Source organism: Microtus oregoni, unplaced genomic scaffold (genome assembly GCF_018167655.1).
Source record: "Microtus oregoni isolate MIOR12 unplaced genomic scaffold, Mior012 000025F_ref0000491, whole genome shotgun sequence".
Taxonomy (NCBI): domain Eukaryota; kingdom Metazoa; phylum Chordata; class Mammalia; order Rodentia; family Cricetidae; genus Microtus; species Microtus oregoni.
In genome coordinates, this window is record NW_024543084.1 from 13,617,369 (window position 1) to 13,629,720 (window position 12,352).

General features: G+C 52.8%; 1 protein-coding gene across 1 annotated transcript; it reads right to left on the bottom strand.

Annotated features, from left to right (window-relative positions):
- Positions 1-274: 274 nt before the first annotated feature.
- On the bottom strand, positions 275-8,885 carry Prrt1b (proline rich transmembrane protein 1B). The gene is made up of 4 exons (XM_041675062.1): positions 8,752-8,885; positions 3,494-3,948; positions 2,496-2,639; positions 275-1,349 (listed from the first exon to the last, which is right to left on the bottom strand). Exons 1-4 carry the CDS (start codon positions 8,759-8,761, stop codon positions 1,200-1,202), a joined length of 759 nt encoding a protein of 252 aa, XP_041530996.1. The 5' UTR covers positions 8,762-8,885; the 3' UTR covers positions 275-1,199.
- Positions 8,886-12,352: the final 3,467 nt, after the last annotated feature.

Below are 12,352 nucleotides of genomic sequence, written 5' to 3' on the forward strand. Positions count from 1 at the left end.
GTGTCTCACAGCATCTGGGGTGGCCTGATTGGAGAGCACTCTCAGTTGACAGCCATCCCTAGCAGACCCATTTGTTTGTTCGTTTGTTTGTTTGTTTGTTTTTCAAGACAGGGTTTCTCTGTAACATTTGGAGCTGGTCAGCTACCTTTTTTTTTCTTTGAGACAGGGTTTCTCTGTAGTTTTGGAGCCTGTCCTAACCTGGATCTCACTAGGTAGACCAGACTGGCCTTGAACTCCCAGAGATCCACCTGCCTCTGCCTCCTGCGTGCTGGGATTAAAAGCAGTGCCACCATCACCCAGCACCTTTTGTTTATTTCTGAGGCAGTCTCACATAGCCCAGGCTTACCTCCAGCTCTTGGTGTAGCCAGAGCTGCCTCTGAACTGTGCCTTCTGCTCAAGTTCTGGGATTACAGACACGCACTGCCACGGCCCATCTGTGTAGAGCTAGGGATGGAACACGGGGCTTTGTGCATGCAGGGAACTGAGCAAACCATCCTCAACCCTCGGCTGGCCTCGTCCAGTGACTGTAGAAGAGTGAGCAGGAAGCTGGGGCAGGGAAAGGCGGAAATGGAAACCTCAGACAGGTAGCCAGCGGAAGCCAGAGGCAGTAAAGAGAAGAAACTTTTAGAAAAGTGGATCTCGGGAAACAAGGCGTCCTGTTTAAGTGGAGCTGAAGTGTGAGCCGCAGACAGACAGCTCGGAGAAGGCTAAGCAATGGATCTGAGGACTCAGTTGCACTCAGACGATAGACAGAAAGTAGCGGTGTTCTCTGAAGTAGTGACAGGAAGTTCTGTCGCTTCTTACTAACTGACCATAGCCTGCCCTGATCTCTCCCCACATGGGCAAGAGTGCAGGAGCAGTCAGGAACTCTCAGGGAGAGAAGCAGAAGTGAGTTCTCCGCTCTCCCAGGGAGAGCGCATGCGACTAGAGCCAGATCCCTGAGTTGGGCTGGAGATGGCCACGTCCTCTGGAAGGCTCTGAAGACAGTGGGGACAGTAGTCTTCTGTGTTCTCCAGGAGTGAAGGTGAAGACGGGCATCCCAGGAAGGGCCTATGCCCCTCAGATGTGGATCCTACCGAAGGCCTCAGTGGGCCACCTGCAGACAGGACTTCTGAGCCCACATCCCCTTTGCCCTGTGTGAGCAACACGAGGAATCAGGGTCCACGGAAAGGGCACGGCCTGGCCAGCAAGTCCTGGACTCAGGGGAGGTAAAGGGCCACCACCACATAGATGACCCAGCTGGTTGACACAAAGACCCCGAAGAGCAGGCTGAAGAGCACGAGCGAGCGGGCCTTCCTCGAAGCCTCCTCTGCCTGTGCCAGGTCACCCCTGCCCAGGGCTGCTCGAGTCTGTAATGAGACAGGTCAAGGTGGGATGCATCAACAGTGATACCTCTCTACCCACCCCAAATCCCATCAGTACAGCTTCAAGACCAGGCCCATGCCACAAGCCAGAACTGCCAGTCTGGGAATCTCAGTACCCACCCCCACAGCTCATTGAGGTGTGGGAATGGTGGCAGAGGTCCCTCTAGCACTAAGGAATGCCCTCAGATTTCTCTCATGCCATCTCATAGCAGCTCTCAAATGGGGCTCATTGCACCCCACTTTGCTGATGGTGGCGTGAAAGTTCAGCAGACTTAAATGACCTCCCTGGGCCACACAGCTGGTGGGGAAGTCAAAACCCACAGTCCTATCTCTGAGCTGCTTGCTCCCCTCAGTCCTGGATGGTGCTAACCTGAACTGAGACTTCCCCCTCTTCCCAGCAAGGCCAAGCTGTTAGCTGCAAGCACAGCTCCCAACCCAAGGCTTGCCTTCTGTCAGACAGAATGTCATGGCACCTTTGTGAGTCCCCCGGGCCTGAGCCAGGCACGTGGACAGTAATGGAGGGAAAAGCAGGAGGCAGGAGGGGCGGGGAGAGATACTAGTGAGAGAGCATGGATAGACGGACAGTCATGCAAATGAAAGAATGAACAGGGAGTGAGGCAGGGGAATAGAAACTGGGAGGTGAGTCAGTGAAAAGGCGGTGAAGGAGGTGGATGAATTGACAGGTGACGGATGGGTGGAGGGCAGGAGGCTGAATTGATAGATGTGTCTTGGCGGGAGGGAGGGCAGGGAGATGAATTAACCGGTGAGTAGTTGTGAGGCAGCAGGACAGAGGTGTGGGCAGGCAGATGGCAGCTAGACAGAGGGGCTAGCCGAGGCAGCTGGATGGGTATGCAGACTCCAGGCTGCCGAAATACTCCAACAGGGCTGGGCAACACCTCGGCCCTCATCAATCATTTATACCTTGTTTTGTTTTAGAACTTGCCAGAACAGATCCTTAGTAAAGAGGGTCACAGGCAAGCAGCAGGAGGTAAACAGACAAGAAAGGCTAGGCCCCACAATGGGGCTTCTTCCTGGGTCCTTCCCAGCCGCTAGCTGCTGTGTAGGACACCTACGAGTCTCCACAGGGGCAGAGGCTCCTGTCCTTCATCTGTGTCCCTCCCGGTCACCTACCTCGTGGGAGTAGACGATGGCTATAAGCCCCGTGAGAAGGCAACAGAACAGGGTCACCAGCACTGACTCCATCATGAAGTCCTTAGGCAGAGGCCTGTGCTCCACTGGCATGGGGGGAGGCCCGCCGGCCATAGGGCTGCCATACTGTGGGGCAGAACTACTTACATGAAAAAACAGGGAAAGTGGGGCTAGCCCCACCCCCTACCCCTCCTCACACCCACCCCGGCCTCTGGAGTGTTCTCATCTCTGCCCTGCACACACGGCCTAGTCCAGAGCCAACCACCACAATGTCCTATCCTGCCAAGGAGCTGTGTAGGCCTCCACCTCCCCCCACAGTGGCAACCCACTGCCTGTCTGCCTTTTTGTCAACAGGGCCTCTCTGTGTAGACTTGGCTGGGCTAAGACCCAGGGATCCACCAACCTCTGTGGCTGCTGGAGTTACAGGCCTGTGCCTCGGTAATCCTAGTACTTAGGAGGCGGAGGCAACAGAATCGGGTGTCTCAGCTACAAAGTGAGTTCCCGGCCAGCCTGAGTTGCATGAGACCTTGTCTTTAAAAGTTTTCTTTTAACCAGGTAGTGGTGGTGTTTGCCTTTAATCTCAGTACTTGGGAGGCAAAGGCAGATGGATCTCTCTGAGTCCAGCCTGGTCTACAGACCAAGTTCCAGGACGGTCAGGGCTAAACAGAGAAGCGCTGTCTTGGGGGGGGGGGGATCTTTTTATTATTTTTTTTTTTATTATTTTTCTTTCGATCAGGCAATCACCTCACACATCCACTTTGGGGCCGCCATCACTAATGTCACCTTCCTTACTCCTCTTGCCGCCACAGCAAACCCATCCTTCCCAGAGCACCTGGCTTGGTCACCCCTCAACCTGTGCCCAGTGTCCTTCTTGGACAGCTCCTATTCATCCTTAGGAATCCTCCTTGCTTGTCGCTTTTCTCTACCTCGAGAAATCTCTAGCCACCTGTGTGTAGGTCTGCCATTGGGCGTGATCTCACCGCGGGGAAGGGGAAGGAGGCTCCGGCGGCAGCAGCAGCGGGTGGAAAGAGCGGCCCAGGCGGCGGTGGGTAGAGTGCAGCGGGCCCGGGTGCGGGCTGGAACAGCACCGGCACCTGCGGGAAGGGCGGGTAGAGCAGCGCCACTGCCTTGGGGTCCGGAGGCGCGTAGGGCGGCGGCTCACCCACGAAGCCTATGGGCGGCACGGTGCCATTGGTGGCCTTGGGCCCGGGCCCCGCATCGCCCGACGAGGATGCGGGTTCTGGGTCCCCCCGGGCGGGCTCGCTGCCCTCTGCGGCCACGGCCCCGTCCTCTTCTGGCCCTGCGTCTTCATCCAGCAGCTGCGGGCGGCGGGGGAGCTGCGGGAGCGCCGGCTGTGAGGGGTTGCGCGTGTCCTCGGTGGCGACGGTAGGGTCCTCCGGGACTGCGGGGCTGTCCCCCCTCTTGGCATCGGGACCTGGGGAGAAAGGCCTGTGAGGCCAGGCTGCTGATCCCCGAACCCAATCGCACCCAGAGCGCAGGGGACCCAGTGCGTCCCTCCTGGCAGCCAGGGTTCCAATGCTCCCATCACCCTGCCCCATGAGGTTCCTTCGGTGATGCCTCCTCTTGAACCTAGGCAGAACCTGACACTTTCTCTGGCCTAGGGGACATTGACAAAGCACAAGTTGGAACTTAAAACACCTTGTCTTTGAGTCGCCAGAGCTTGGGGAGGTGTGCTCAGTAATGTTAGCAGGTCAGCTCTCAGGGTGACCAAGACGTTCCAAACGTGAAGGAAGGGAAGTTCACGATGCAAGGGTACAGGACTTACTGATACTGACGCCTCAGCTCTTAGCAGTGGTCTTGCCAGGGCTGGTGAGACAGATTTGTTGGTGACATGTCTGCTGTGCAACCATGGAAACCTAAGTTCAATTCTTTGAACCTACACAAAAATCATGGCAGACGTTTGCCATCCCCGCGGTGGAGACTCGCAGTTCCCTGGGGCTCACCAGCCAGCCACCTTAGCCTAACTGATGGTCTAACAGTCAGCGAGAGACTCCAGTATCAGAGGAGACAGCTCCAGAGATAATGCTTGAGGCTAACCTATGGCCTCCCTCTTGGGAAAAGAATAGGGGACTACACTACAGAGCTAGTTCCAGGACAGGCTCCAAAGCCACAGAGAAACCCTGCCTCGAAAAACCAAAAAAAAAAAAAAAAAAAGAATAGGGGACAAAACCGTTCATGATGGAAAAGTTCATGCTGAGTGCTTTAAGCAGACTTTTTTAAAATGCATTTATTTGTATACACGTGAGTGTTTTACCTGCATGTATGTTTGTACATTATATGCATGCAGTGTCTGTGGAGGTCAAAAGAGGATGTTGGACCCCCTGGACCTGGAGTTACAGATGGTTGTGTACTGCCGTATGGGTGCTGGAAATTGAACCAGGGTCTCCTCTGCAAGAGCAGCAAGTGCTCTTAACCCCCGAGCCATCTCTCCAGCCCGAGCCCAAGTGCTCCAACCCCTGAGACAAATCACAAAAACCATCAAGGGTCCCTGAAAGTGAAAACAGCAAGTAGGTTCCTCACTTCCCTGCTCCTCTGGGCCCTGAGTCCAGGATAAAGGAATGATCCCGCGGGGAGAGCAGAGTGAAGATGCTGGACTCCTGAGCACTGCCTGTGAGCTCAGCCACCATTGGATTCTCTGGTCCTGGAGGACCCCAAGTCCTGAACAATCAGGGGTGCTCTGACACTCTAGAATTAATCTAATGCAGCCCTAAGCACAGGTGTAGAGGCAGACCCACGCACTAGCACAGGAAGCCTGAGAGATGAGCTGACCACGGAGAAGTCACGCACAGAGGGTGAACTCAAGCTGAGTATGGCGTAATCACCCGAGCCAGGGAATCACAGCAGAGCTGAGAAGCAACACTGACAGCCTCGGCACCAAAGGCCCAAAGCCAAATAATCTGCACTGTGAAGAACTGCAACCGTGTGAGCATTCTTCAAGGAAAACCAAAGAGAGGGAAGGGACCAACAAACTCTGCAATCCCAGCACCCAGGACTGCTGCAAGTTCAAGTCCAGCCAGGGCTATGAGACCCTATCTCAAAAACAAAAAGAAAGGTCAGCTGGATGGCTCAGCATGGTAGAACTTGCTGCTGGGTCTCAAGTTCAATCCCCAAGACACCCATGGGAGAAGAAGAGAAAAGACTCCTGCAACTTGTCCTCTGACCTCCACTGTGAACTATGGAATTCTAGTGCTTATACATGCACCTCAAACTCACAGAGATCCTCCTGCCTCTGCCTTCCGAGTTCTGGAACTAAAGGCGCAATCCCAGAATTCAGAAGGCAGAGGCAGGAGAATCTCTGTGAGCTTGAGGCCATCCCAGCCTACAGAGTGAGTTCCAGAAGAGCCAAGGCTACACATAGAAACCCTGTCTCAAAAAAAACCACACACACATACAATTAAAACACTAACACATCCCATCCCTGGTACCCAGACACTGGAATTAGAAGAAAAAGCATCCATGTTCCACAAGGTGAAGAGAAACACACTTGGGAACCAAGTAGCTATTTTAAACTAAATTTTAAATTATCTGAATTTATTTCATTTATTGAGACAAATTCTCACTATGTATCCCCAGATAGCCTGGAACTGAGAGTCTAATATTTGAAGAGATCACAACACACATTTTTTTTGTGTGTGTGTGTTTTTCGAAACAGGGTTTCTCTGTGGCTTTGGAGCCTGTCCTGGAACTAGCTCTGTAGACCAGGCTGGTCTCGAACTCACAGAGATCCGCCTGCCTCTGCCTCCCGAGTGCTGGGATTAAAGGCGTGCACCACCATCGCCCTGCGCAACACACATTTTTACTGTTTGGTCTGGTGTATTTGAACAATACTTCAGAGTTAAAACCTTAAGAAAACTTGCTAAAGGCTGGGACATAGTTCAGTGATAAAGAGCTTGCACTGCTGAAAGACCCAGATAAATCCAGACCCCTCTAGCAGAAAGAATAGAGCCAAAAATCTAGCAGGGAGAGAAGAACCAAAAATCTACATTAGCCAGTTCAGTGACTCTGTTCCGGGAACTAGCTGACCATAAAGTTAGATTATAATCTTGAGAATAATCTTTTTTTTTAAACATTTATTTATTTATTAAGTATACAGTATTCTGTCTGCTTGCATGCCCAGAAGAGGGCACCAGACCTCATTATAGATGGTTGTGAGCCACCATGTGGTTGCTGGGAATTGAACTCAGAACCTCTGGAAGAGCAGGCAGTGCTCTTAACCTCTGAGCCATTTCCCCAGCCCGAGAATAATCTTGAGAAATGGGGAGTTACCCCCTTGTGGGGTATTTTCGGAATTTTCCAATGACGCCCTCTCTACCCCCTTTGGGCTGTGGTTTCTTCCCCTAAATACCCCCTCTCCCAGCTACTCGGGGTTGAACTCCTCTACCCCTGCCTGGGAAATGAGTTTCGGCCCCAGTGAGCTGGTTCCTGTCCTGTCAATAAACCTCGGTGATTGCACCAAGGACGGTCACTTGTAAGTTCCTGGGGGGTCGTGTTATCCCGAGACTTAAGTGAGTCTCCCCATTCCGGGGGGTCTTTCACGGCATTCATGGGATCCTCAATACTGAAGAGAGGGAGGAAGGGATGGAAATGTTTTGGGGGGGGGTTGATTGTTGTTTTTAGTTTGTTTTTTGATTTTTTTTTTCTGAGACAGGCTTTCTCTGTGCAGCCCTGGCTGCCTTGGAACTCACTGCTCTGTAGACCAGGCTGGCCTTGAACTCAGAGATCTGCCTGCCTCTGCCTCCTGGAAAAGTTTTCTAAAGTCACCTGAACAGGGCTCGGGGATGGCTCAGTGGGTAAGAGCACTTGCTGAACACACGTAAGGACCTGGGTGCGTATCCGCAGAACCCACAGAAAAAGCAGGAGTCGGTGGGAAGAGGAGGTGTGCACCAGAAACCTCAGTGCTGTGGGGACGGATAAAGCCCCAGGCTGGGGGAAAAATCCCCTCTAAAGGGAATAAGGCAGAACCGGAAGTCCCCCCTCTGACCTCTCTGCCTACTGTGAACCCACTAATTCACACATGAACATATACAGACACACACACACACACACCACTGGCATGTTGTAGCTCCTCCCCTCTCTTGTAGGGAAATCCTTAGCACCACCAATGAACCAGGGCAAACCTGCTCCTGGACAGACCACAAACAACGGCTAGGTAACTCCGGAACCAGCCGGTCAGTCCCAGGAACCCTCGCCTGGATGAGCTGGCCCTAAGGGCAGGTGCGAACAGGGGCCCTGGGACCCTGGGCCTCTTTCCACCAGCTATAAAATAAGGACATATAATGGCAACAGCAGTGTTAACTATGACAGGGAGCAGGTGCCAGGGCCCTGGGCTCAAGTCCTCCCCAATCTTAAGGATTTTCCTTACACAGACTAGGGAGCCAAGGGCCCAGCAAGCACTTCAACGACTTAAACGCCTTGACCCAGTTATCAAAACAAAAACCGCAATTTCCCTGGATCCCGCCAGAGCAAATACCTGGCCCTATGACACGCAGATAGGGGCCTCCGAGTAAATAAATCCACTGGCTGCGCCTGGCTCTGTGGCCTGGGGTTCTAGAGTTCTCGACACCCGAGCCTGAGGCGACAGTCCAACCGAGACAGAGGAGGTGTTGGGGCTGTTCCAAGGCTAGGGGTAATCTAGAGGGGGGCGGGGCACAGTGAAATTCTGCTAGTCACCCCAGCGTCCTCTATAGCAGGTGCAGAGGATGCGAGGGGCACCCGGCGCATCTGATCGCGACCCTGTATGGGTCCTGGCAACACCCATGCCCGTGGGACTCCCGAGTGAGCGCGGGGACGCGGTTACGGCTCCCCGGGGTCCTCTGCTTGGATGTGTGGCCGCGATGGGACCCTACCAGGGAGCATCCACACCTGCCTCTCTATTCTCTGATCCAGCCTGCTAGTTCTCTCCCAACCTACGGCTCTTCATGCCTCCTTGCTGGGTCACCCTGCTTGAGGAGCCTAGCCTGTTCGGGGCTGGGGTCGGTGAACAAAGCAAGCACACACTGGACACAACCAGGAGAGTCTGGGCGGGAAATGCAGAGCCACTTGCTGCTGCCAGGACACCGGCTTTCTACCAGGGGCCCCAGATGTCCCGCAGTGATGCAAAGAAGAGCGAGAGTTGCTGAACTTTCCGCCGCAGCCTCTTGGATCCCCCCCAATGTCACCTCGCTCCTGCCTGCGCCCTCGGTCTTTGCGCTTAGTCACCGTACCCGGCGCCCCTTACCTGCCTCCATGGCTGGATCCGCGTGAGTGCTCGCAGGCTGCGCTGCTCCAGGTTTCAAGTCTGGGTCCGCCCCACTCGGTTGAGGGTGCAGACTCGGGTTTCCTGGTGCCCGCAGCGCGACAGGTTAATAATTGACCGCCTTGTTTGTCCACGACTGTGTCAACACGTCGCTCCCTCGCGCCCTGGCGCTTGCAACCCACCCTGCGTCCTCCGGGCTTGGGTCAGACTGCGCTGGGCGGACCCCGAGGGTAGGATCCGCTCTTTGGAGCCTTGTGAGCCCTTTGCGGAGTTGCGGGACCTGGATGTTGGGCGGGGGAGGGGAGTGGTCAAAATAATAGGCCGGACAGGAGGCTCGTGCAATTCCCACAGGGATGGGTAGAGCACGGAGAAAAAACATAGGTAGAAGGGGAGACCTGGGCAAAGGCAAGATAGAATAACTAAGTCATCAGCTTCCGGCTCCCTGCCCCAGAGAAGCCAGGAGTGTAGATTTCATCTAAGAGCTGAGGTTTAGAACAACTGGTGCCTAACTTTCTTCCCGAGATGCACCAGGCTAAAGAATGTCCAACAGGTCCGAACCCAGTCACCTGAAAATACCACACTCGCGACGCAGGCACGCTTGGCCGCCTTATGTGTATTCACAGCTATGCTCCCTTACGAGGAGGAATGTTGTGTCAGGTTTTCAGTTCACGCAGGTCCATAGAAGAAACAGGGTCACTCGGGAGAATTTTAGCCTTCGCAGCCTCAGGGAGTCAGCCTCTGGCGAGCTAACTGACTGTAGCTTTGTGAAAGGTTTCTTTTAATGTTGTACAGTTTACACCGTTAGCGAGTCAATTTCCGCATACCAAAACCTCTTATCTGAAGCTCCCCAAAGAGACAAATGCCAAAGCAATTCCCAGTCACAGGCCGTCTCCGTTTACCGAGTCCTCCCAAAACCAAGTTTTGCATAGGCTTTGAACCTTTAGGAAACTCTCAGATAAGATTTACATACTTCAAAGATACCGGACACAAGAGGAAACAATCACAAAGGCCGATCAAAGCCAGGTGCTACCGTTCCGGAATCAGACCAGCTACTGAGCTCTGCTGGAACTCGGGAACTCGCTAGAGATGAAAACAAGAGGACCGAGTAACTGAGGAGGAACTGACCAGGCCTTGAAGGTCTGTGAGACAGAAACGAGGGATAAAGAGGGGTGGCTGCTAGAGTTTACAAAGAAACTCCTTTGACCTCTGCAGACGGAAATAAACTCTAGGAGCTGAGTATGGCGTTCAAGCTCTGCTCATCCACTCCATCTGGAAGCCCCTAAACTAAAAGGAGACATTAGAAATAAAAGGTGATGAGACTGCCCAGAAGTTAAGAGCACTTGCTGCTCTAGGAGAGGACGGGAGTTTGGTTCTCAGCACCCACACAGGATAGCTCACAACCACCACTAACTTCAGCCCCAGAGATCTGACACACTCTTCTGGCCTCTACAGACAATGCACTCACTCACAGACGTACACACAAACACAACGTCTTAGTTACTCTCTTGTACTTTAGAAGAATGTATTGGTTTAAAGTTTATAAAAGTGAGACCAGCCAGACCTGCAACGAGGCCTGAAAATGAAGCTTTATTGAGATATGAATTGTCAAGCCGTCCCTGAGAGAAGGGAGAGCAGCCCAGACTAAGGGTATAATGCCCAAGGTACTCACCCCCAAATGAACTCACAGAGCCCAGGTTTCCAATGAAAATTACAAGAGGGTTTGTAATATTCAAACTCGAGTTTGGACCACACCTCCAGCACACCAACGCAGTGGGTAAGGGAAGTGAAGCCCCCAAGCTGGAGAAGGGGAGACCTTTCTTGTTTTGTTTTGTGGGGTTTTTGTTGTTGTTTTGTGTGGTTGTTTTGTTGTTGTTGTTTTGGGGGTTTTTTTTTCTTGGTTTTTCGAGACAGGGTTTCTCTGTAGCTTTGGAGCCTGTCCTGGAACTAGCTCTGTAGACCAGGTTGGCTTCGAACTCACAGAGATCTGCCTGCCTCTGCCTCCTGAGAGATCGGCCTGCCTCTGTCTCAAAAGGACTTGTTCCCTCTTGGCCGGGGACTTAGGTCAGGCTAATAGTTGGGGCTTATACTTTCTGAGGAGGGTAAGCCATGCCCATCACAGCGGCTGCCGGCAGCATGGCAGCAGTAGCTGAGAGCTCACATCCTGATCTGCCAGTAGGAGGCAGAGGAAGCAAGAGCCAAAAGGGGTATGGAGGGTGCTAACTGGAAGTCAGCATGGGCTTTTGACATCACACAGGTTTTTAATCCCAGCACTTGGGAAGCAGTCTTTTTGTACACTGTCAAGGTGTGTCACTCTGACTGATTAGCCAATAACTAGGCAGGATTTCTGGGGCAGAGAGGACACCGGGAAGAAGGTGGAGATGCCAGGAGACACAGAGCAAGCAGGATGGGCAGTGCAGAGATGAGGTGATAAAGCCACGAGACAGAAAGTAAATTAATAGAAATGAGTTAATTTAAGTTGAAGAGCTGGTTTAAAACAAACTTAAGCTGTTGGCCAAGCTTTCACAGTTGAAAAACTCTGCCTACAGAGGTTAAGAGAGTATACTCGCATAGGACTGAAGTTCCGTTCCCAGCACCCCACATCAGGTGGTCCATAAACTGCCCGTATCGCCAGCTCCAAGGGTCTTAGCAGGCATCTGGACACACACGCACACGTGAACACACAGATTCACTCCTCTTTTCCGAGGAAACATCACCCAAACAGGGAAGCAAGCTAAGAGGGAGGAAGCCACGGCAAAAAGTCCAGGGGCAATGACACTGTAGGCAGAATAATCAAGAGACCCAGACCCCGTGGAGTCCAGTATGTAGACGGGCAGACCTGAGCGTGCCATCCAGGAGGAGAGGGGGCAGCGGGATGGGGAGAGGGGACGTTGCAGCACAATGTTCAATCAATGGAGCAGCGTCTTGGAAATGACGACCTAAACCCTGTCAGGACTCCAGAGCAACGCAGGCAAGACCTTGCTCTTTCGGATAGCAACGAGTTGGAGTTTTTAAAGATTTTCTTTTTCATTTATGTGCACATGAATGTGTTTGACCTCAGAGGTCAGAAGAGGGCATCTGATCACTCAAGATTAAGTTACAGACAGTTGTGAGCTATCTAAATGTGGGCATCAGGATCTGATGCCCTCTGCAAGAGCAACCAGAGTTCTTCACCTCTGCAGCATCCCTCCACTCCCCTCTCTTCTTTTTTTTTTTTTTTAATTTAAACTGGTGAAAACACGAACGCAATGGCATAGCCTCTACTATGAGTGTTGCTGGGCCCATATATAATCTCCCTTCCTTTGGGTTTGTTTGTTTGTTCGAGACAGGGTTTCTCTGTGGCTTTGGAGCCTGTCCTGGAACTAGCTCTTGTAGACAAGGCTGGCCTCGAACTCACAGAGATCCGCCTGCCTCTGCCTCCCAAGTGCTGGAATTAAAGGCGTGCGCCACCACCGCCCAGCTGAAGTATTATTTCTTAAGAACAAAGTGTGGTAGTGCCACGGGCCTTTAACCCAGCACTCAAGAGGCAGAGGCAGGTGGATCTCTGGAGTTCAAGGCCAGCCTGATCTACTTAACACTTTCCAGG

Bases quoted from the DNA above. Each gene is read 5' to 3' on its own strand.
- Prrt1b (XM_041675062.1), bottom strand. The intron at 2,640-3,493 runs GTGAGATCACGC...TCTGCCCCACAG, and splicing joins CCTCCTTCCCCTTCCCCGCG to TATGGCAGCCCTATGGCCGG. The intron at 1,350-2,495 runs GTAGGTGACCGG...GTCTCATTACAG, and splicing joins CCATCGTCTACTCCCACGAG to ACTCGAGCAGCCCTGGGCAG.